Here is a 24,785-nt window from a genome sequence, read left to right on the forward strand (position 1 = left end):
ACTGGCCACCTACTTGACTGAGCTGTCCTTTCCTCCCCTCCCTGACCTTCTGAGGCTCCTTGCCTCACTCAGCCTGCCCATTTTCATTCTCAGTGGCTCTGTTCTCTACTCTAGCTCTCCTCCCAAATCAATGCAGGTCATCTTTCTTCCCAAGAAGCCCTGTTTACCATGATACCAACTTCAGCTGGTTTCTGTAATAATCCCCTTTCTTCCATGTCTGAGCAGCCCTGCTCCACAGCTGGTACAGGATAGCAGCCCTTCTGTGAAGGTGGGGAAATGGCAAACAGCTCTAGTTTATCTTGTTTCCCTTGTACTATACTCTGTTGCAAGTGCCCCTGAAGCCTCATATCCCTATGTTTACTTTGTCCACTAATCCTGTTCTGTAATTCGCTCATAGAATTCCAATCCCAAAGCCTCTAATTCCTTTCTCCATAGCTTCCCTTACAGGACACACACACCCAGAACCAGCACAGATTCATTCCTGCCTCACCCACTTTGCAGTGGGCCCTCTCTACCAACCTTATTTTATAATAAAAGAGGATTTCGTATCCCAAGCTTCGTAAACAGCGTGATGGGAAGAAGAGACCACAATTAACGCCATAAGAACAGAGAACTGGAAGTGGGTCTTGTACTCCAGGCTCTCACGTCTGGAATATCAAAGGGTGGCAGAGACGGACTAAGCTGCTACGTCCTCTACATAGAAAAAGATTTATTAACGAGCTCACAGGTACGGGTGAGCCCCTGGCCTGCCCCAGTCACTGACAGGACTAGTATCTCTACCCAGTAGATAGGGCTTGGACAGACTCCAGCTAAACTAGGGTCAGGTACTTCATTTCCCCTCATAATACAAAAGGGAGTGAATTCTCTATCCTGAAGTCTGCCAACTCTTCCAAAGAGAAGAAAGCAGAGCTGAAGAAGCTTGCCTGTTTAATGGATAAAGAGAAAAGAAGTGCCGCGTCAGAAGAATGAGGTCCAGAGGTGCGAACAGCAGGCCTGCCTGGAGTGGGAAAGGACGGAAGTGGAGGTAGTTTACATGGGAGGAGATGGTTAGTGCCGAAGAGCTTTTAAGGAGGCTAGTGACAGTTCCATAGCATTTCTTTGCACATCCTTGTACTATAGACAGGCAAGATGGTACCCACCCAGGGCAGTAAGATGGAACTAAACTCTGGCTGAGGATCAAGGAAACAAAGAACTTTCTCAATCCCTCTCAGGGGTGCAGACAGACAGAGGCAGACAGCTCCATATATACAAACTTTACACAAAATAAATAAGAAGCTGTGACCAGCTTGGCTAGGTATCGCCCTGGACTCCCCCACTCCTGTCAGAAGTGATTCCAGGGCATTACCCAGGAACCTTTCAGGCCCTAGGCATTTTAGAACCCGCTCCCTCCCCAGGAGCCTACCTCAGGCCTGAAAGCCCCTCAGCAATAAGAAGCCAAACCCCTTTAACCCTGAAGCCCCCAGTCCTGAGGGTCTCCGCACTAGGCTCAGGGCCAAGTGCCCGAATCTCGGGTTGCCAGGAGAGCACATCTAGAGCTAAGTTAATGGCCAGCTGAGCCCTGTCCCAGGGCAGAATCACAGTAGTAGCCCCTCTGGTCCACAGAACCCTAACCCAGTCTCAGAGCAGACTCAGGAACAGATCCTTTGCCTTCCGAAGTCCTTGGAAGCCCCTTCAGGGCCGGGCTCCCTGTTCCATTTGTTGGTGCTGGCTCCGCACAGCAAACCTGTTGACATGCACAGGTATGGGCACAACAATCTTGGGGTTTCTTACAGGCTCCCCAGAACGGCTGCTCACATTGCCAGCTTTGATGCGCTTCCACTTGGCCCGCCGATTCTGAAACCAGATCTTGACCTGCACCTCACTGAGCTTGAGGGCGTGGGCGATCTGAGAACGCTCTGTCAAGCTCAGGTATTTCTTGCAATGAAACTCCTTCTCCAATTCCAAAAGCTGCTCACTAGTAAACGCTGTGCGGCGCCTCCGGCTTTTGCCGCCAGGAGCTGTGACTCCTGCTGCCACTGGTGCTCCCTCCTCAGTTCCAGTCCCCAGGCTTCCCTTTAGCTTCGGCTTAGGTCCCAGGAGAGCCCCGGGGCCCCCTGCAGAACTGTCCAGGAAACCGTCGTCCTCGCTGTCACCGCCCGAGCCCTCTTCCTCCTGTTCGCTGCCTGCCGGGTCTCCTGCTGGTGCCTCCAGCTTCTCCTCATCTGAGCTGTACACCTTCCCCTCTGCTGTGGGGAGCAGAAACCAACGGATGGGGAGGGAGAAGGCAAGGAAAGGGCAGTTAGGTTGGAGGAGGCACGTGGAACCATGGCCAGGCGTGGACAGAACAACGCAGGAAGAGACACACATGGAGGAGATGAGATGGGGAGGGAGGAGAGACAAGGACAGCACATCCAGGATGAGGGGTAGGGAAGAGGTTCAGGGAAGACAAAGACATGGGAAGAAAGGTATTAACCAGCACAGATTTCACTACGGCAAAGTGGGGGAGGCAATGTGTCTATCAAAGGAACACCATTCCCAGGACTGTGACCCCTCAACTTCCCCACGCCCCCCCACCTCACTCTCCCTACCCACTACCTTCCCAGCTTTCTCCAAACCCAGACCAAGAATTTTCACTCAATTGCCACCCCTCCAAACACAAAACACACAGCCTCAGGTCCCAGAATGAAGCAGTGTGGGACCCGGCTTAGGACCCTTTCAGTTAGTATAGGAAGGAATCAGTAATGTAGGAAAATTTACTTTTGCAGGATAGATGAGGAGATGGGGGCTGTCGGCCTTTATTAGTCTCCTAAGAGTCCTCACCTGGCCTGGTGGGAAGAGCTATGTGTTGACCTCTATTCTGTCTCCCCTCCTTCTCTCTTCCCTAGATCTGGAATCTTAGAATCTCATTTCCAGATGGAAACTTCAGGGTCATCTGATACCCCATTCTCAGCAGCCCCTCACCCCCAAACCTGGGTCCGACAAATGTTATTGAAGGATCTGGGAGTCAGAAGGTTTCCTCCCCTCGCCCCCTTCCCAATTCTCCTTAACCAGACCATCCAGCCCAGAATGAGGACCCCTCCCAGCCACATGCCACCTTATCTGCAACCAGATTTTTCTTCCAATTACTTAGCTCCCCAGGGCCCCTTTCAATCCTTCTCCTTAATTTTAAAATGATGTCATCTTTTCCCCACCTTCCCTCTTTCCCAGCTGAGCAGCACGGTTGTTTTCTGCTCAAGTTCAGAATCCTGAGGACCGTGAGCTTGATGTCAGCTGGGAGAACAGAAGGGAATATGGGAGAAAGAGGAGAAGGAAATAGAAGTGCAGCAAGGGAAAATATAGAGAGGAAAATGATAAAAAAGAACTTTTGACTCATTTAGTAGATTACTGATTATTTGTAATCACAGGCATTTAAACATTTTGATCTATACATAATTCTAAAATTTAATTCAGCCATTGGCTTTAATCTGCTTATCCACTGACGTTTTTGTCAGAACTGCAAATGATACACTACAAATGTTTTCAGTGTTTGAGTCTTACAAACTCCCTTGTTTTTTGCCCAAAGGACCAATAAGCAGTGAAACAACTAAAAGTCAAACGAAAACCAACCAGTAGGAAAGAGAACAAGGGAAAATGGATGATATGTATATGAATAGTAAACTCCTTACCAAGAGAGTTCACTGTGAAAAGGGAGGACTTCAGAAATGTGGGAGTGCGTCTATCTACATCCACCACATATCACATGTACGCTGATAAGCACACTCCAAGGTTGAGAATACAACCCAAAGTAAAATAAATTCAGGGAACGATGAAATGCTTTATAAGAGAAAAAGGGTGTGCACGTGTGTACATGGCGAGAACACCTTCCAGCACTCAGAGTGTACCCGACACTCTTCTCTAACCCCTCCCTATCTGCCTGCACATGAGCAAAAACTTCTCAGAGCCACCAGGACCAGCCCAGTAACTTTCAGTCCCCTTCCCATCTCCAGAGTTGTCCTTTTCCCTCACTGATGCGAGCTACACCTGTTCCTTTTCCTCAAGAGCCACGTTTACATTTTCCGTAGAGGCCAGAATTCCCAGCCCATGTCCAGATCGCCCACCTCCATCTCAGTCAGCTCCTTCACACCTCAGGGGTATTTTTATCCCCTGGCCCCAGTCTTTTCTTCCTGCAGTACTTCATTCTTTATCTAACCTTCTCAAAACCCATGTGGCATACCCTAGTTCAGGCTCACCCAGCCTTGCTATGCTATTCCTATTTATTGCTTTACACCAGCAACTGGTCTTGGTTCTCTCTTTAACAGCTTGCCCAAGCTTCACTAGCTCCCAGCTTTAGGTACTGTCTACAGATAAATATACTGTCTATAAATGATGCATTCCTCACAATACTCACCTTTCTTCACCCCATGCTTTCTCCCTTATCTCATCCCTAGCCAAATTCATTTTATTTTCTGCAAGATTCACACCCTTGGTTTCCGCCTTCATTTCATTAAGGGCTCTTCCCTGTACTGTTTTCCGCTCCCACAGAACTCAAACTGAACATGTCCCAAACCGAACTCCTGATCCTTCTCCCAAGCCAGCTCTTCCTCATCTGAACTCACGTCTTTCCCATCTCAGCTAAAGGTAACTCCATCCTCCCTGTCGTTCAAACCAACCTTCACTCTCTCTCACAACCCATGCCCAATCCACCAGCAAATCCCGGCAGTGCTACTGCCTTTAAAATACACCCAGACCCCGACCTCTTCTCACCACCTGCTCAGCATCCAACTCGTCCAAGTCACCATCATCTCTCACCTGGTTCGTCGACATTTTCTCCAAACTGGTTTCCCTGCTTCTGCCCTTCCTGCCCTTGCCCCTCCCCCAGATGATTCTTCTCTCTGTTTGGAATACTATGCTCTTCACTTAGATTTTTGCGCTGGCTCATTCCCTATCTCCTTCAGGTCTTCACTTTATCAATGATACTCTCCTTGATCATGCTCTTAAAATTAAAACTCCCAACATTCTCTATCTCCCTTCTCTGCTTTATTTATTGATATAGTACATGTCACCAACTTTATTCACTTATTTTATTGGCTGTCTCTTCCTAGTAAAATACAAATTCCATGAAGGTATGGATTTTTAATATTTTTTCAGTGCTGTATTTTCAGTATCTAGAAAATTACCTACACAGAGTAGGCACTCAATAAAATATTTGTGGACTAAATAAACTATCCCTAAGCACCCTCTCACTCTCTCTCTTCCCATCTCTGTTCTTCCTTTCCCAAGCCCGTCCTAAAATATTCCCCACAACCCCACCCCCTCTCAGCTCTGGTGCCCAGAAGACATTCTCTCCATGAATATTATCCTATGCACTTTCCAGGATGCCCTCTCATCTCACAGTAGCTGGAGAGGAGCCCATATGGAGTGAGCATCTATGGGATCTTATGCTAAAAGAAACGAAGGCCAATCCTCAACATCATTACTCAATCCTCTAACTTTTCATTTTTATTTATTTGTTTATTTATTTATTTATTTGGTGAGGAACATTCACCCTGAGCTAACATCCATTGCCAATCCTCCTTTTTTTTTTTTTTTTTGCTTGAGGAAGATTAGCCCTGAGCTAACATTCGTGCCAGTCTTCCTCTACTTTGTACGTGGGATGCCTCCATAGCATGGCCAAGGAGTGGAGTAAGTCCACACCAGAGATTTGAAACTGCAAACCCCAGCCGCCAAAGCAGAATGTGTGGAACTTGGCCACAGGCCCAGCCCCTAATTTTTAATTTTTAAAACATGGTTTGTAGTAAATAATAACAGAAAGAATAACAAAAGCTCGTAAAAACTCAGGCCAATATTATAATATTTTAAACAGCTGCTAAAAAGGCAGAAACTGGATTTGAGGACTTGAAGGATGAAATCATTTAGCACAGCTCCAAGTACCCAGGGGGTGTCCAATAAATCTAAATTGATGATGATTGAGATGAGGCTCCCAGGTTCCTTGATCTGGCAGGACCCTCCTGGGATCATATCATCCATCCCTCTGTCTTCAGACAGATTCCATATAATCAAGCCCACATAAGCAGGCCACCCTCAGTGCTGCTTTTAAAGCTATACAAGGAGCACAGGTTCACAACCTCTCTTGGTTACTTGATCCCAGTGGGATGCTGAGCGGCAGGGGCAAGAGTTTCTCTCTGAGCCTTTATAATCGTGACATTGAGAGCTCTGACAAGCAACTCTTGGGAGGAGATGGGGGTGGGGTAATAGAAGACAGCAACTGAGAGGGGAAAGTACAGCTAGCTACAGGAGTGTCTGGGAGAGTGAACAAGACTGATGAGTGAGAGAGAGAAGGGAAGGCCACAGCAGGCAGAAAGAGGACTGGGGCAAGAGAGAAGTGGGGTAGACATAGTGGCAGAAGAATTAAATGATGGGTCAGAGAAATCAAAAGGGCTGAGAAGTTTAGAGAAGGGAGAGAGAAAAATAGAAAAAAAAATCAGGGGGAAAAAAGAGTGCAAAAAGCTTTTATTTCAAACACCACTACCTTTTTTACCCAAAACATTGATGCACTTGGAGCAAAGCAGAAAAAGCAGAACATTTTGGCCCTGCCATTTGCTCTTTGCTCCACCAACAGATGGAGTGCTTTAGAATGCAATGTCCAAAGTGATGGAAACATATTCAGAAGAAATGGATGAGAAATATAGTAGTCTAATTGTTTACAATATAGCAATCCTGAAACAGCTTACTATTTTCTCATGAATTAGCTAAAACATAAATGCAAACTATTTTCTTTTATCTGATTTATAATGAATATTAATGGTAAATATAATCAAAATAAAAAACTGCACATAGAAAAATGTTATTGACTAAAAGTTGACAGAAGCAAATCTTTTTGATAAAATTTCTACTGGCAAATTTTGATTTAGAATAATTGGACTTGGTAGATAATGTCCATAAAAGTAAATTTCTAATTGAAGATGCTATAATTGGATGATATGAACAAAAAAATTGATCAACAAAACAAGACTTCACTGAAAATTTTACATGGGAAATAATTATTCTGATGAGAATAATTTCAGTAAAAGGAAAATTTTTAAATTGGAAGTGATTTGACTGTACTAGGTGGGTAGACCAAACAGGTAGGAAAGGTCTGTCCTTTGTGTATGAAAATATTACTGGTAATAGAAGAATATATTGAGTTTTCAGCTTGTTCCCTATAGGTAAGTCTAGATTGTATGAAGAAGTTTGGTGTCTGTTCAGGGGGAATTATTGCGGGACAGACTGGTTATTAGGAAACATCCAGAGTTCATGTGACTTCTCATGGTGGATGCTATTATCCTAAGAACCAGAAATGACAAGTCGGAACCATGATTACTTGTAGAGTCCGTGCCACCGGCGCTAATCCCACTGCACAGAGCAGCATTCAGGCTCCAGGGAGGCACTTGCACGGGGCCTTCCTTCTGAGAGGAAGGGAAGCGGCTCCAAGGACATAGAGAAGCCTCATCTTGGTAATGGGTCAGGTCAGGCTGGGGAAGAAATCAAGGGCCAAAGAATCCATGGTAGGTATTCTCCAGGAGAAAGAATAAATAGCACCAGACTCACACAATCTAGAGGCAGAGTCCTGAAGCTGTGGTCACCAAGGATGATGAGCCTGGGTGGTGGAGCAGAAACCCCTAGGGGAGTGGAGCATCACTTTAGCTCCCAGCTACCGGAATCCACAGCGCCCCTGTGCTGTCTCTCATCCACCCTGCTGTTCTAGCGTATATCAAATCAATAGTCTTTATTATTCACGGAAGAGAAGTCACTGCACTCAGTTCTGACGTCTCTTCCCTCTACTTCAAAAACGACTACCCTCACACTCCCCCAACCACCCTCAGGACAGTGAGTCTCCTTCTCATCCTCCCTGCTCAACTACTCAGCTTCCTGAACACAGAACCAATTTGGATGGGGTCAAGTGGTGGGAAAAAACCCAGGTCATTCCTCAAAAAAGAGATATATTTGCCACCACTCTCATTTCCACATCCTCATTTCATCATCATGCCCAGTGCAGAGTTATTTCTCTGTTCTTTTTGGAGATAGTACAATCATTCATTGCAACTAGCTCACTTTCAATTTGTTTTCACTCATCCCCATTAATTTCATGCCCCTATTTTGCTACTACTCCTTCCTATAATTTTAGGTACAATAAGGAAAATTCATTTTCACTTTCTCTCTCTACTCTTCCCATGACCCTTCAGCATTCTCTACTCCAAATCCACATGAGAATTTTCTCTACATCACTACCATCCAGAGCCCCTCCCACCTTCATGACAAGTTCAGGGCAATTTCCCCACCACTCCAAGCTCAGGGGTCCCTTCATGGCATACTAACATTGTCATTGCCAAGAGCACACTTGTATGACCTTTAACTTTCCAAAACACTTTCATACTTATTATTTTATCTTAGGCAACTCACTGAAGTAGAGAAGACCCATTATTAGTAGTAATGGGAGGTTAGTAACCCAATTTCCAGGTGAAAAAACTGAGTTTCAGAAAGATTAAATCATTTTCCTAGATCACACAGAGACAGAGCCATGTCTAGAATCTTGGTCTCACAAATCTCCAGTCAATGCTCTTTCTATCCTTTCTAGTAAAATACATTCTCTTTCCCTCCCAATCGAAGTAAAACCCCTCTCCCTAGATGCCTCATCAGATAAATAACCTTCCTACCAAATCCAGTTTTGTTCTCTTTTTGGTGAGGAAGATTGTCCCTGAGCTAACATCTATGGCAATTTTCCTTTATTTTATATGTGGGACGCCACCACAGCATGGCTTGATGAGCAGTATATAAGTCCACACCTGGGCTCCAAACCTGCAAACCCTGGGCTGCTAAAGCAGAGTACACAAACTTCACCACTATGCCACTGGGCTGGCCCGGAATTCAGTTTTATTTAGACCTCATCCGTTTCACTTGTCACTACAGAGCTCTAGCCTAATCATTAATGTCTTTCCTTAACATTCTTGGAGAGATTCTTAAAATTGCCACAGAAGAGGCCTCACTCACCAAATGTCACCTTTGTCCTTTAATAGGCTATTTCTCCCATCATTCCCCAAGAGAAAATTCCCACCAGATCTTTCTCCTATTTTTTCTGTCATTATTGGTTTGTACAGTGTAATCTTACCAGACAGCATTCCTTTTATTTAGAAACGTATTTTCTCATTTTAAAAATGGCATTTCCAAACTATGAAAACAGTTTTGTTTTAATATCAATTTTCTTTAGCTTCTAGTTTACAACTGTCTCCCTCCTCCCTCAAGTACAGCTCTTTCTTGGACAGGAATCAGCCTCATTGAGGAACAGAAATTTTTCTTCCATCTTCATCACTCTCTACCTTCTCCATTACAGAACTCTCTCCAAGAGCTTTACTCCCAGTCTCTTCTATCGGTCCTAGGACTACTTATCTAGCCAGGCAGAAGGCTTTCCTCCCTAATACTGAAAGGGAGTTAAAGGTACGTTCTTTTCTTTCTTTCTGGTTGAGGTGGACATCTGTTTGGGATTTGTTTTTGTCTGCCCAGCATCCTTTCCCCCTTTTGTTCACTAACAGCAACCCCTTCCTTTGGGCACTGCTTCTTGCCTACCACCCAGTACAGTGGGACAGTCGATCACATTTCTCCACCCGTGGGGACTTGACTCAAGCTAGTTAATCAGTCACTGCAGGATTTTATATATGCTAGAATCCACTGGGGTCCCAACCCTGGATTATAAACATTTAGAGCTGCTTATGCTTGTTGCCCTCCCCTACCTCTTTTTTTTTTTTTAAAGATTTTATTTTTTTCCTTTTTCTCCCCAAAGCACCCCCCCGGTACACAGTTGTATATTCTTCGTTGTGGGTCCTTCTGGTTGTGGCATGTGGGACGCTGCCTCAGCGTGGTCTGATGAGCAGTGCCATGTCTGCGCCCAGGATTCGAAACACTGGGCTGCCTGCAGCAGAGCGCGCGAACTTAACCACTCGGTCACGGGGCCAGCCCCCCTCCCCTACCTCTTTTAAGAGGAGGATGAGGCCAAGACAGAGAGAGGAGCCAGACTGAGAGCAAGAAAAAAAGCCCTAGCAACACTGCTTGCATTCTGGGTCCACGCCTGCACTTTGTGGTCAGGTGAGTCAGTACGTGCTCGTTTTAGCTTACGTCAGAGTTGAGCTGCTATCACTAGCAGCCCAAAGGGTTCTGACTACACACCGTGCTGTAACTAGAAGCGACGACAATCACACTAAGCCTCTGCACCTCGCTCCCACAAATCTGCCATCCAAAATGATTTTTCCACATTACCTGAAATTATTCATAACAACACCACCTAAAATTCTACCAGTTTGAAATTCATTTGAACTTTTAAAAATCTCCTTACTCTATCAGAGTGTCAATTATTTTAATGCAATGGCTTTGCTCCTAATATCAAGTCAAGATCAGGCTTATGAAGGAACAGGAATTTTGATGTAGAAAAAAGGAGAGGTATTTTTTTTTTAAATGACAAAGGAAGAACGGTTCCCAGTGGGACATAGCAGAAGGACTTTGGGCAGCCTTGGGATCTACAGAGGGATCCCAAAATGCGAGATAGGGAAAGCAAAAGGAGGGAGAATGAGCCAAAGACAAAATTTGAAATCTACCCCTATTAGATTAGCATTCCTCATATAAACAGTTCTCAGAATACAGCGCCTTTTCTATCATCCCTCTCAGAAATATTTGTCCTTATCAGTACAGAGAGTGTCACCTATTCTTACAGAATTCCTGGTAAAGAGGTCTTTCTCAGCTTAATTCCCAGGAAAGCTCCCTATCCGTTTCCAGTACAAGGACAATACCAATAATTTCTTGCACACCTATTACTTTAGGATGCCAGACAAACATCTTCTCATTTAATTCTTAACTCTGTGAGGTAAGTATTGTTGCCCTTATTTTACCAGTGATGAAACAGTCTGCAGAGGTTAGTATTTCACTGTAGATCACAAAGAAAGGGTGCCACCAAGATCTGTATTCAAAGCCGGCGCTCGTTCCTCTGTGCTACACCACATCTCTTTGTTAACACTGAATGGAAAAAAAAAGGGTGAATTCTAATGTCACCCTCTCACAAATACTGTACCAAACAGAGAAATAATATAGAAGGCCAGGCACTGACTCCACAACACAGCTTTTCTTTTTCTCACTCCCTGACGGGCACTGTTTCCTTCCTCACCAGGTAACGTCGGTCACAATTGACCCCCAATCTTTTTGGCCTAGATGAGATCTACTCCCACCTTTATCAAATGTTTCCCTCTCATTTAATATGATGTCTGCACACAGCCACAGCTCAGGTGACACCTCCCCAATTCCAGATGACAAAGTCTTTTCTATCCTAAAGCCCAGTCCTGATTTCACCTCAAGATGTCCATACCCCAGCCTGCCTCATCCTCGTCAGCTACCGCAACAACTCAGCACTGAGAAGTATAGAATTTCCTCCAATCCCTCTGCTCAGGATGACTTTTTTTTTTTTTTTTTTAAAGATTTTATTTTTTTCTTTTTTCCCCCAAAGCCCCCCAGTACATGGTTGTATATTCTTCGTTGTGGGTTCTTCTAGTTGTGGCATGTGGGACACTGCCTCAGCGTGGTTTGGTGAGCAGTGCCATGTCTGCGCCCAGGATTCGAACCAACGAAACACTGGGCCGCCTGCAGCAGAGCGCGCGAACTTAACCACTCGGCCACGGGGCCAGCCCCTCAGGATGACTTTTTAAAGGAAATAATTCATTAATAAAGCTTTCCTTATAGATAAAGACAGAATTGTAGAGCTGGAAGCAACCTTAGAGTTCACCTAAATCAAACCGCTAATTTTACTGATGAGGAAGCTAAGACGCAGACAGGTGTGATTTGGCCACGACCACTCACTTACATACTTCGAGTATCTACACATAATTGATAGAATAGTTATCGTCCATTCCAGCACATGTGCTTCTTACCTTCGCTCTCAGGGTGATTTCATCTTCCTCCCTCCTAGCACACCTCTGCATCACTTCTTTTCCCATTGCTCCCAATACAGACTTCCATCTTCTCCATTACTTCTATTATAATACCATCTCCTCCATAATTCACAGGCAAGAAATCTATCTCCCATTACCTTCAGTTCAGAAGTATTTTCCTGTTTCTCCCGTCCTCATTTTCACATACTGCTTTTTCCTCATAACCCTAGTCTCTGTTAGTCCCTGCCGCGACCCCCCCCCCCCGCCCCCCGCCTGCTTCTAATACAGACTTTTTGTTTCCTCACTTGAAGATTAGTCCATTCCCTTCCATAACGGGAAAGGAATGAAGACACTGCTTCATGACTACTTGCGGTACAATGCTGTCTCTTCCTATACAACTTAATTCAACTTGTGTATGTCACTCTTCCATCATACCAAATTCAAGCTTCTCTTCTCCCTGTCACTTTCTCCCAATTAGGACACCAATATTTCTTCCACATTATTCTAAGCTGATAGCTTTCTCCCAGCATGAGCATATTTCCAGTGGAAAACTCCAACCTTTTCTCTCTCACCCCTAATCCACGTCTTTTTCGTCTCATCATTACCGCTGTAGCGGTGGGCGCGACCGCCAGCACACACAGCTCTGTCCTTTTCATGGGTTCAGACAGAGTTTCTTCTCTCCTATCCTTCATGAGGCATTTCCTCATTCCCCCTAGATAAAATTTCTCTCCCACCAAACTCTTTCCTTCTCACCATTCCTATTTGCTTCTCTCTTTTTGTACATCTACTCCATCACTTCTCTCATTTTTATTTCCTAATTCCCAATCAGTTTCACTGCAAAGATCCTTCTTCCCCCATTACTTCCAAGGCAAAATTCTTGCCTACAGCTTCTGATTGTAACATTACTTTCAAAGCAAAGCACTTTCCTCATATCACGTTCTTCCTTCTTTCCAATTAAAATGTTTCCCCCTCATTATTCCAGTTACTGCTTCTCTCCCATTATTCCCAGTATGGACTATTCATGCCCACCACTCTGAGTATAAGAATCACCCCCTAACCAGCTATAACATATCTCTCCATATTTACAAATGCCGCTGCAGAGATCCCTTCTCTCTTCCAGCCCTCCCAAGTGTTGCTTTCACTATGATAGAAGGCATTTCACTATCCATTCCAATACTCTCAATGAAAGTCTCCTCTTGTCATTTCTGAGATTCTCTCTCCCTCTCAACCAGGAGTTCTTAACCCTTTTTGTGCCATGGACTCCTTGGCAGTCTGATAAAGCCTACAAACCCCTTTTCAGAATAATGCTTTTCGGTGTCTAACATAAAATACATAGGATTACATTAGAAGCCATTATATAAAAATATAGTTATCAAATATTTAAAAATGAATTTGTGATATAATCATATATGTTTATTTATTAATTCATTAAATAAGATGCCTCTGATGACTGTAAATTTATATCAATAACTGTGATTTCTATTGGTGACAAAAATCTCAGGTACTGTTGAAATGACTGCTATGGTTCCTGGCCTACATTCATAATTAAAGGAAGTGCCAAATTTTAGTTAGAAGTTAGTAAAAATAAAGATGTAATTTTTTCCCCACCTGTAATTAACAGATACCCTCACAAGAGATGCATGGAGTCCATGTTAAGAATTCTAATTTAAACACTGAGGCTAGAAAAATAAGTTTTCATTCTATGGAATTGAAAGGATCATTAAAATTCACCTGAACCAAAACTTTTATGTTACTGATGAGGAAACCGAAGCCTAGAGAAGTTCAAAACTTTGAGTCTCCTGTGGTGTATTGAATATTCTAAGCCCATAATAGACATACAATAAATTTTCCCTGAATTGAACTGAGCAACTTGCCTAAGTTGCACAGCTAATGATTGACAAAGTTGAGAACTGAACCCATGTGTCATGACTCTTAAATCAATGTTCCTTCAATCAGATTAAGCTAATGCAATATTTGTTTTTCTGTAAATGTCAATGGAGCAATCACTCTCACTGTATGCTCTTCCTCAAAATTTCTAGGAAACCATACTCTGGGTCTCCGTCACTTCCAAGAAAAATTTCTCTCTCCTGTTGCTAACAGAAGTCTCTGATTCCATGTCATATTATCATTTCCTGTTTTTCTCTCATGAGTAAATATATCTTGACAGTCATAATGCATATCTATTCAGAAATTAATTGATGGTCATCTAAAATGTTCTCTGGCTACAATCAGGTGCTTAGCTTACGGCAATCAGCACTCAAATAGCAGGCTCCCAAGAAGTTTTTCCCAGTCTCCTTGCATGATTTCCTTTATTATTGCCAATCTCTATTCATAAATCAGCAAGTCTTTTTCTGTTTAGTTAAAATAATGTTTACTACACTGCCATCTCTCAGGTTTGTCCCCTCATATTCTCTTTTCCATATCACTTAACTACAAATGTTTTTTCTTCGCCATGCTCAATACTGGCATTCTCTTTCACAGCAATCTCTCACTATATTTTTTCATTCATTCAACAATTATATATGGAGTACGTATCATCCCTTACTTCTTAAATATTTGTTTTCAGGTAATCCAAATCTTTTCTCCCTGAATGAATTATTGCTCTAGACATCTCCAGTTTAAAGTTTTCTTCTGCATTTCTCCAAACGGACAGCTCTTTTCATCACTTCCCGCAGCACGCAACGTCCCCTTCACCAGGCATCTCTGTGATGTGTGTTTGCACCACAGCCTCAGGTTAGCTTTGATTACTCTCAGAGCTCACACACACCTTCACACACAACAAGATCACCTCTTCCTATCCCACTCAAGGCAGAATTCTCTTTTTTCCTGTCATTTAGAGCTTACTGCTCTCTTCTCTCCATTATTCCTAATACATCGAGGACTTCACTATCCACCCCAATTCAAAGCTCCTTTCCCCCATCACTTTCATATGACTCTGTTCTTACAAGTCTCTAGATCTGTTATGTTGAATATGGTCACCACTGGCCACATGAGGCTACTGACCACCTGAAACGTGGCTAGTCTGAATTGAGATGTGCTGGAAGTATAAAAAAACACACTGGATTTCAAAGACTTATTATGAAAAGAGGATATAAAACATCTCATTAAATTTTTTATATTGATTAATGCTGAAATAATGTTTTGGACATATTAGGTTAAATAAAATATATTAAAATTAATTTCACTTGTTTCTTTTTAATTTTTAATGTGACTAATAAAAATTTCTAAGTTACACAAATGGTTTGCTAGACAGCACTATTCTGGGCTCTTCTGTAGATTCATACTTTTAAATCTTCCCTATTAATTCAAAATTCTCTCCTTTTATCACTCTTAATAAGACAGCTTCCCCAACTATCCCCCTGCTCCCCTCATTCCAAACCTAGAACTATTTTCAATCTACCATTCTCAATACGTCTTTTACTCCATTATTTCTGTACATAGTATTTGTTTTTGCCTGCTAATACAGCCTCTACCCCTGCAATCAAATCATAACAAAGTTCTGTTTTCTTCTTCATCAATTCTAATAGGATGGGACCTGTCTTAACTCTCAGCAAAATTTTAAAAAATAGTCCTTGTAATTCCCAAGAAAAAGAACTTCACTTATTATTTTTCAAATTGGCCTATCTTCACTATAATTTCATTTAAAAGGGCTAGTAATTGTAAAACAGTAAACAAGTGTAAATTAATAATTTCAGAGCAATGTTACCCATTCACACTAGGACAGCAATTCCTCCTGTCATTTTAAAGACAGGATTCGTTCTCTAAACTCGACATTGAGGTTTCAATCCCATTGTTTAAGCATAGAATTCTCTTATTTCACGCTAAATACTCTCATACTTAATTTCCCAAAATGGAGTATTTGTTTTCCCACCATTTTCAGCATGGGCCAATGTGTCATCGCCCCCCAAATTGATTTTAACAAATTAACATCTCTAGAATTGCCTTTTATCAACTATTTTAGGGGAAAAAAAATCAAGACTGGGAGGGTAGACGTGAGTGAGTGGCGTGTGGAGGAAGAGTTGGGAGAGTGTGTACGAAGAGTGATAAGAAGTGGCAATCACAGACAAGCTGTCCCATGCATTATCCTCTTGGAATGTTTCTTCTGAAATCTCTCCTAACTGTTCTGCCCCAGAAACCCCGCTATAAACCCTTTACGTATGCCTCTTCGAAATTTGAGTGATTACCTTCACTCAAGCACCTCTGAAAATTCTTCCTCTGTAAGGTCTCCTTCCCATCATTCTTAGGAAAGAAATTCCTCGTTTTTACTCCAAGAGCAACACAAGTCTCTCTTCTTTTTTTACTTCCAATATTTTCCTCTGATGATGAAGATCTTTCCTTCATCATTATATATATATAAATTCCAGTTTCCCATCACTCCCAGTATTGAAAAATCTTTTTAAAAAATTATTCCTAGCATTAAAACTTTTCCCTGTTTCCTACTAGTATATTTATTTAGCTCCCTCCCAATCCTCTCTCCAGACAGAACTCCTTCACATACACACACACTTCTGGTTGAGAGATATTGCTCCCTTTCATTTAGCCCAGGCTAGAAATCCCTTGCACACATCTCTTCCAACAGACAGCCTTCTCCTGCCTCAAACTCTGTCTTTGGATAATCTGAGTATACATACAGCTCATTTGTTGGTCCTTTCCTCTATTCTTCTTTCCTCAATATTTCTTTTCTGTTCTTTTCTCTGCTTATTCCTTTCTCTTTTTCAGTGTCTGGTTTTACAGCCAATATTCTATCTGCTTCATAAAAGAGCCCCCATTATACATATAGGTCAAAATATGAACTAAGGGGAACCTGTAAGAGTAGGAGAAGTTGCTTGTTCTCGCGTGGTTTGGGCGTATTGCCCCCTCAGATCCCCTGCTCTGGCGGTGTCTCCTCTCCCCCACCTCAGCTCATCTCTTCCCCAGATGTGTCTAGTTCTTCCTCCCGCTCCTACTGCCTCCAAAGCCATCCATCCCTCTGATGGCCTCCCTTGCTCTCTTTTCTGCCTCAGGACTATCCTATTCCGAAAATCCTACTGATCCTTTCTTCTTCCAATCCTCCTGCTGGCTCATCCCTGTTTGCCCTACTCTGGGCCCTTTTATCTTGTGGACATTTCCTCCCACCTTCCAGTTCCTGCTCTATCATTTCCTTTTGATCCTCCTTAGGAGGTGCTGCTCAGACTTCAGCCACTGGATCCTCCTGGTCCAACCAGGTACAACAAAACAACAGCTGGATGCCCAAAGCCAAAATACCTGGGGCTAAAGAGGAAAAGAGGAAGACAGGCCCTATAACAGCCCTTGGGGTCTGGAGGAGTGATTAGCCCTTTGGACAATTCCAAGGAAGGGCCCAGAAACCTATCATCAGGAATTACCCTTGCCTGGCAAAGGACAAAAGGACTCTTGGATCTCCTCCTTGACTCTGACAGAGTCAGCCCTGAGGCCTCCTGGGGTCACCTCCACCTGCTAAGCTGGATGCGATGAATGGATAAGCAGAGGCAGATTCCTCCTGATGCTAAGGAACTGTAAGATTTCGGAACCCCACACTTGCATGCAACCCCTGTTTTTCTTAAATAAGGCCCACCAAATTGTATAAGCTTTGGACCTCAGCCCCTGGATCTGCCCCTGGACAAGGGAAAGCTTTTCTGGCTTCTAGGGATTAAGGATCAATAGGGAGGCTAGGAGGACTCTAATTAGAGTGAATCTAAACAGGGTTCAGTGTAACAACTCTGCTTCTACAGAGAGGGCACCGTCCCACAGAGGATCCAGGGTTCCTGAATTCTCTCTTAATTGAATCTCACTGGTTCCAGAATCTTAGCTGGGTTCTTGACTCCAGGCCTTTGGGCCACACCCAACCCAGCCCAGCCTTTAGCCTCTCTCTTGGCCTCCCAGTCAGCCCTGGTCCAGCGGGTGCTAGGGCCCCTGCTAGCTAATGTTCCTTTATGCCCCCTACCCAGTTCTTCAAGACTTGGCTCTAAATCTGCCAATTCAGAAGTGACCTCTACTACTAAGGTGAAGACAGGTCACCAACAGGGTCACTACTGCTTTAAGACCCTCCCTTTGCCCCTGCATTCAGAGACCACTCCGGGTCAATACAATCTTCTCTTCAGAAGCCAGAGTGTCCTCTCCTCACTGAACTGACAGCTGCCCCAATGTACCCTCACGCTGGGGTCTTGCTGGTGTCCCCAGGAGTCCCACAGTTGCAGTTTCTCTATTCCTGGCAAAGGAGAAAAATGAAGGGATTCTGAAAAGGAGAGGCGGGAGTGGAGGCTTGAGGACTAGAACGCCACTGATTTGGAAGGGAGTAGCGGGACGTCTTCCGGGAGGCTTCAGGCACTCTGGAGACAGAGCAGGTTCTGGGATCTAGAGGTGCCGTGTTTGGAACGGAATTGGAAGTGGTTCCGCAGAACCCGCCATCTCGGGGTCTGGGATTCCAGGGCTCCAGGCAGGTGCCGAGCTTCTGAGCAGGCTGCTGTCTGGGATTTCCGGGTGAACTTGCCTCCCGCCCGGCGCCCTGCTCGGCCCCAGCACTTACCCGGCAGACTTGGGAAAGTCTCTGAGAAGTGCGGAGGCGGGGGCGGTGGGGGCTCTGCCACTTTCTCCCGGGCCGGCAGCAGCTCCTCGGCTTCCAGCCCGCCCTCTGGGCGTCGGCCGCCCGGCTCGGGGTTGTTTCGGGCGGCGGCGGCGGCAGCGGCGAGCTCCGGGGGCCCGTAGAAGGCGTCGGGCGGCTCCGCGAAGCTGGGCAGCGCGGTGGTCAGCGCCACCATCGAGGGCACAGCCTGGCCCAGCCCCGCGCAGAAGGTGTTGGTAAGGCGGCCGGCAAAGGAGGCTAGCGGGGCGAGGGGCGGGAGGCCGGCGGGCAGCGGTGCAGGGGCCAGCGCCTGCGGCAGCACGAGCGGCCGGTAGGGCATGAACATGGGGTAGCCGGTGTAGAGCAAGTGGCCGGAGCGGGGCGGCGGCGGCCCGATGAGGGAGTCGATGGAGAAGGCAGTGCCCGGGCCCCCACCGCTGCCCCCGCCGCTGCCCCCAGGGGCGCCCCCGCCTCCGGCTCCAGCTCTCTGCATCTTGCCCGGAGCTGCGGCCGCCCCGGGGCGCTCCCCTCCCGGCGCCGCCGTGCGCCCCGCGGCTCGGGCGCCCCGCGCGGACACGCAGGGCTCGCTCCCTGGCTCCCGGGCCGAGGTGGCGGCGGGGCGCGGGCTCGGCGCAGTGTGGCTCCGGCGCCGCGCTCCCTCTCTCTCATAAGGAGGGAGGGGGCGGGCGAGCGGGCGGGCTGGGGGTGTCGCCCTCCGGACTCATCCATCTTCCTCAAATTACGCTTCACTTCCTCCCTCCGCCCGCCGCCGCCGCCGCCGCGCCCGGCTCCCGCTCCCTCCGCAGAGCCGGTTCCCAGCGGCCCGGCCGGTCGGCCCGGGACCCCCGCCTGCCCCCCGCAGCCCAACCAACTATTATTAATGGAGATTGATGAGGCCGGACACGCCGCTTTGTGAAAGTTTGCGGCCGATGAGAAGGCGGTGGCAGCTGCTGGGCCAGCGCCCCTCCCTCCACCCAGCCCGCCCCCCACTCGGCCCGCTCGGCCCGGGCGTGGACTGGACCGTGGGCCCGGGCGTGGACGCGGCGGCAGGCAAGAAGGGCCCACCGGGAGGGGCGGGCGGATGGGCGGCGGAGAAGGACCACAGCGCGCCCGGCCCGGGGCTGCCGCCCTCCGTCGGACCCTAGGCCAGTCCCCCGGCGTGCCTCCCCGCCCCCGAGGCCCCCTCCCTGGCCCCTGGGGCGGACGACGTGGCGGCCCCAAGAACAAACTCGGGCGCGGCGGGCGGGACGGGACCCCCACGCCCCCGGGGCGGCGAGGCGGGGACGACAGGGGGCGCGTTCTGCGGCCGGCGCCGCGGCTCAGGGCCACCCGTATTGGGGGGGCCCTTTTCCTCTTCGAAGGGTCGTTTCTTCCCGACTTTGTTCACACTCTCTCCCCTGGGCTCTCTTCTCTTGGCTCTTCCCCTTCCCTCCTCCGTCGCGGACTCAGTCACTCACTCTGGCCTCTGTGGCTAATTTCCTCAAGGGCCCACACTATATCAGGTACTTACCATTCCTCTCACCTTTCCCCCTCCACCCTTCTCCCTTTACATTCTTTTCCTTCCTCCCGCTCTTCCCTTTCCTGCCCTCATTTCTATCCCTATTCCTATTTGATTATTCCCATTTCTCATTCCCTATCCCAGTCCGTCTTATTCTATTTTTTTTTCTCATTTCTTGCCTATATCTGTCTCTCTTGTCTGTCTTTCTATCTCCGTCTTCCTCCTTCCCTCTCTCCCCTTCTCCTCTGCTATTAATTTCCCTGATTGGCTCCCCTGCTCCTGCGCCGCTGATGAGCCCTATTCATTCCCGGGCCTGACACTCTCGACCTGCCCTGGCTGATTGCTGGGGGCTGGCCCCAGGAGCGATGATGAGCCCCAAGGGTCAGCGGCGCTAATTATCCGCTAATTGCGATGACTTTGCTCACCTCCCCCATTCTCAGACACAGAAATGGTGGTGCCTTTTACCCTCCCCCTCCTCCTGATTCCCAGAAGTAGAGTTGTCAATCTAGAGGCAAAAGTCATGAGCACTTTCGCTTGAGAGGAGCCTCAGGTCAGCAGGCAAGAAAGACTTAAGATAGACAAGTCAACAGAAGAAGAGTGACCCAAGCTTCAGGACACAGAGCAAGCCTGGCCAGCTAAAACGAGGATCATCTAGTCACTGGGAAACTGTTATTCAGGTGGGGCCAGGGAGAGCCAAGCTAATTAAAATTAAAAGTAGCAAAGCCAGGCAAGTTTAGGGAGATACAGTCTAGATAGAGGAAGTTATTTGGCTCAGGTGAGGAGAAAAACCTATGGCAAAGAGTCTCAGTGTTTCCAAGCCAAGACAGAGCAGGGCAGGAGAGAACTCTGGATCTCAGTGACATTTGTTCAAATCAAGAGCGTTATGTTGGCCTAGTGAACGCTGCTAAAGTCAGGCTGATGTATTAAAAATCAGCACCCTGAAGGACACTATCACCAGAGTGGGACAGAATATGGTGGGACCCAAGAAGGGAGATTTATTTGGTTACGCTTGATTGACAATTCATCAGAGAGGTAAAGGGAGAAGAGTGTGGTTTCCAGGCAGTCTTGATCTATCTTGGGCTTTACATTAAACTCAGTGAAACTTCTGAAAGATAAGTTTGGTGGGAAGATGTCACCATGGAAAAAGGAGAGATGCACTAACTTAGATCTGGGAACCCCAACTCACTTCTAAAGTACTAGGATAATCCTTATACATCCTCCTAAAGATATTTTTCAGAACCTTTTGTTAAATTAACCAAGCACTTCATGGTACCAATATGGAAGACCAATCTGCAAAAGTGTCATGTACTTAAAAAGTGAGAGGTCAGTACTTGGTTTGATGGCTTTACAGTGTTGGATACAAAATAGAGGCTTTTTTTCTTTTTTGGAGGAAGATTGGCCCTGAGCTAACATCTGCTGCCAATCCTCCTCCTTTTGCTGAGGAAGACTGGCCCTGAGCTAACATCTGTGACTATCTTCCTCTACTTTATATGTGGGACACCTACCACAGCATGGCTTGCCAAGCAGTGCCATGTCTGCACCCGGGATCCAAACCGGCAAACCCCGGACCACCAAAGTGGAACGTACGCACTTAACCGCTGTGCCACTGGGCCGGCCCAATAGAGGCTTACTGACTTGATAAATTATTGAGAGAACTTTGGGCTACAATCACTGAAATTAAAGCTATATGAGCAGTAACAACACTAATCAAATAAAGCATGAAGGAAGAGCCATTTTTAAAAGTAATTGCATTCATTTTTTGCATAGGTAATAAAATCACATAGCACAAAATACCAAAAGCTCGAAAGGATATATATATTGAAACATCTCCCTCCCACCACTCCCCCAGTAAAAGGCCACTTTAATAAGCCTGTCACTCTCTCGTGGGACAAAATGGATCATGCATTATCAAGGACTCAAGGTGAAAGACCCTCTGATCTTGAAGATGTATGTCACCTAGTTTAAGCCAAGATCTTATTGCCCAGAACTATACTCAGTAAAGTGGAATTCTCTGCTCAAGCTGGCACAGAGAGTACAGGCTTAAAGCTTGTTGCCAACAAAGCCGAGTGGTCCACCATTCTGAAATGAGGCAAGGGAGGCCCCAGGGTCTTTGTATTGCCCTGGTGTGGTGTGTGTTTATTAGATACTGTATTTTATAATCCATTTATAGTCCTGGATCTGTTTCCTTGCCATGCTGGGGTCATGTGACTTCTGCATAGTCTTTGACATTCAGTAGCTAAACCAGGATAAAAGCAGTCACATACACAGCGACAACTGAATAGCCCATTTCCTTTCCCTGCCCTTTCATGGACCGTGGAACTGAGGCCACGTGGTAAATGGAAAAAGGCTTTGGTTGGAGTAAAAAGACCTGGAGTTAAGTTCCTCTTCTGACTCCTCACTGAGCCATGTGAACTTGGCTCCTCTTGACTTAACTTCTCCATGTGTAAGAGAGAATGATTAATATCTACTCTGCCTAGTGAAAAAGTTGGTGTAAGAGGCCAGCCTGGTGATGTGGTGGTTGAGTTTGCCCACTCCACTTTGGTGGCCTGGGGTTTGTGGGTTCAGATCCTGGGCACAGACCTATACACCGCTCATCAGGCCATGCTGGGGCGGCGTCCCACATGCAGATTGGAGGAAAATTGGCACAGATGTTAGCTCAGCAACAATCTTCCTCAAGCAAAAAGAGAAAGACTGGCAACGGATGTTAGCTCAGGGCCAATCTTCCTCACCAAAATAATAGTAATAAAATAAAAAAGTGGAAAAAAGGATTAAAATTTTTTTTAAAAAGTCGGTGCAAGGATCAACTGAACAGGAGGAAAGGCATCTTTCACCTTTCAAAATGAATTCTTCCTGGACTAAATGGACAAAGAAGAGCAGAGTGCTCAAGAATGGAATTCTCCCAAATCAGTGTCTCTCCAAAAACTGCTTCTTCCTCTCCCATCAGTACCAAGGACAGAAGCTGTTTGCTATCACGTCTGAACAGAGCTGGCTCCTTTCTTCACCAAGAGAAAACTCTGTGGTTCTCCAGTTGAACCCCTAAACAGACCCATTGTGGGCAAGCAACTCCCCTCATTGTAGACAATGGAATTCTAAAGTGCTTCGTTAATTGTCCACATGCTCTGACTTGTCCCACTCTCACTACTCCACCTGTTGAGGAAATGCTCCTACAGAGGAATTTCATTTTGAATCTACCCTCTCCGCTTGTGCCAATGTCAGACCCCATCATCTGGCCTCCCTTTCACGGATTGGAAACCAAGGACCTGGGATGCTGAGAAAGAACGAAGTATTCGAAAGTCAAAGCCACCAGATCGATCCCTCCGCCTCACTCGTTGGCAGGAGAGAGTCCACTCACAGTGGGCAGCGTCGGACCCTGTCCGCGGGCACCCTCTGCTGGCAGCAGCGCGCCACTGCGTCACCGCGGGAGAGGCGCGGAGGACCGCAGCGCCCCCTGGCGTTAGTCCGGGAGACGCGCCGAGGGCAAAGGACCAGGACCCGGTGAGCCGTCCAAAGGGCGAGCGCGCCCCGCGCTGCCGGGTAGTGAACTGTGAGCGTTCTGGTTGGGCGGGGGGAATGCACACGAGGGTTTTAAAGTCTCGTATGCACGCGTGTAGGTTCACGTATGTTGTTGTGTCCAGGTACTTGCACCCTGTGCATCTGTTGTGTTAAATGTGTGCCGTTTGTGTGTGCACACGCGTTACACGCAGACAGGCTGGTGGTGGGGAGGTCCGCGCCTCCAGTGCAGGGCGGAGTCCTCACGGAGGCGTGAAATTGGTTTGGAGCAAACACATTACGGAAAGCAATTACCGGGGAGAGGTTCTGGGCCCGCGGGACCCGCAGCAGGAGGCTGGGGAGGAAGCTCCCTGGCTTGCGAGTGTCTGGATGTCTAACCCCAGAAAGGACCTTCCTAACACTGCCCTGCTAAGGGGAGAAGGCGTCGAGGTGGGCGGTAGCCCCCCATACCGACCACTTCACGCGCACACACACACCCTTAAAAAGGCATCCCACGCGGATCCAGCGCTCTCCAGTTAGGGTCAGAAATCCTTCCCCTTCTTAGCGCTTCGGGAGAGGCCCCCCACTGCTGTGAAGTCTTCCCAGGTCCCCGCCCCTACTGCTTGCCTTTCTCCCCAACCTCTCAGCTCCTGCTCCCACACGTCTTTTCCATTCGCTTCACTGCCCCTTGTGTTTGAACTCGTTATTCACACACTTGTTTCTCAGACTAGATGGAAAATTCACCGAGGGCAGGAACAGGTCTCATTCGCAGCTGTCTATCTGGTGCCTACAACCTGGAACTCAGGCAGCACAAAACGAATGACGCGCATGGGACGAAACAGGTTTCCATCAAAGTGCACAAACAGGACTCTCTCGGGAAAGCCATCCTCTCGAGGGTCAGGATTCTTTGGAACAGAGCTTTAAACAGCTCTCACCGGCCAAGGGTCCCGCATTTATATCCCCAGACCTGCCCTCGTCCCTGAATCCCGGATTCGTGGATCCAGATGACGTTGCCACGCAGCCTCTTCGAGCTGTGCGATAGGCGGCTCCGATTTACTATTTCCCACACTGGCCTTCCGGGTGCTCCACCACCTGCCCCTTTCTCGTCTTCCCCACCTTAGCAAACAGGGCCAGCATCCGTCCAGCCGCGCAGCCCAAACACTGGGCGTCATCCTGGGTTATGCTCCCCTCCAGCCCCCCACAGCCACTCCATCAGTAAGTCTCATCGCGTCTCCACAAAAGGGTCCCCGTCTCTGCCCGGACTGCTGCAGTAGCCTCCTAAGGGCCTGATTCTCCCTCGCCTCCCCTCCCCTCCCCTCCCCTCCCCGAAGGCCCTCTG

The 24,785-nt window shown here is 46.9% G+C and overlaps 1 protein-coding gene across 1 annotated transcript; it reads right to left on the reverse strand.

Annotated features, from left to right (window-relative positions):
- Positions 1–1,536: 1,536 nt before the first annotated feature.
- GBX1 (gastrulation brain homeobox 1) lies at positions 1,537–18,952 on the reverse strand. The gene is made up of 2 exons (XM_023640007.2): positions 18,424–18,952; positions 1,537–2,225 (listed from the first exon to the last, which is right to left on the reverse strand). Exons 1-2 carry the CDS (start codon positions 18,950–18,952, stop codon positions 1,672–1,674), a joined length of 1,083 nt encoding a protein of 360 aa, XP_023495775.1. The 3' UTR covers positions 1,537–1,671.
- Between the last annotated feature and the right edge of the window lie 5,833 nt (positions 18,953–24,785).

This window comes from Equus caballus, chromosome 4 (assembly GCF_041296265.1).
Source record: "Equus caballus isolate H_3958 breed thoroughbred chromosome 4, TB-T2T, whole genome shotgun sequence".
Lineage (NCBI taxonomy): Eukaryota > Metazoa > Chordata > Mammalia > Perissodactyla > Equidae > Equus > Equus caballus.

Bases quoted from the DNA above. Each gene is read 5' to 3' on its own strand.
- GBX1 (XM_023640007.2), bottom strand. From the start codon at position 18,952: ATGCAGAGAGCTGGAGCCGGAGGCGGGGGCGCCCCTGGGGGCAGCGGC. The intron at 2,226-18,423 runs GTAAGTGCTGGG...TGCTCCCCACAG, and splicing joins GACTTTCCCAAGTCTGCCGG to CAGAGGGGAAGGTGTACAGC.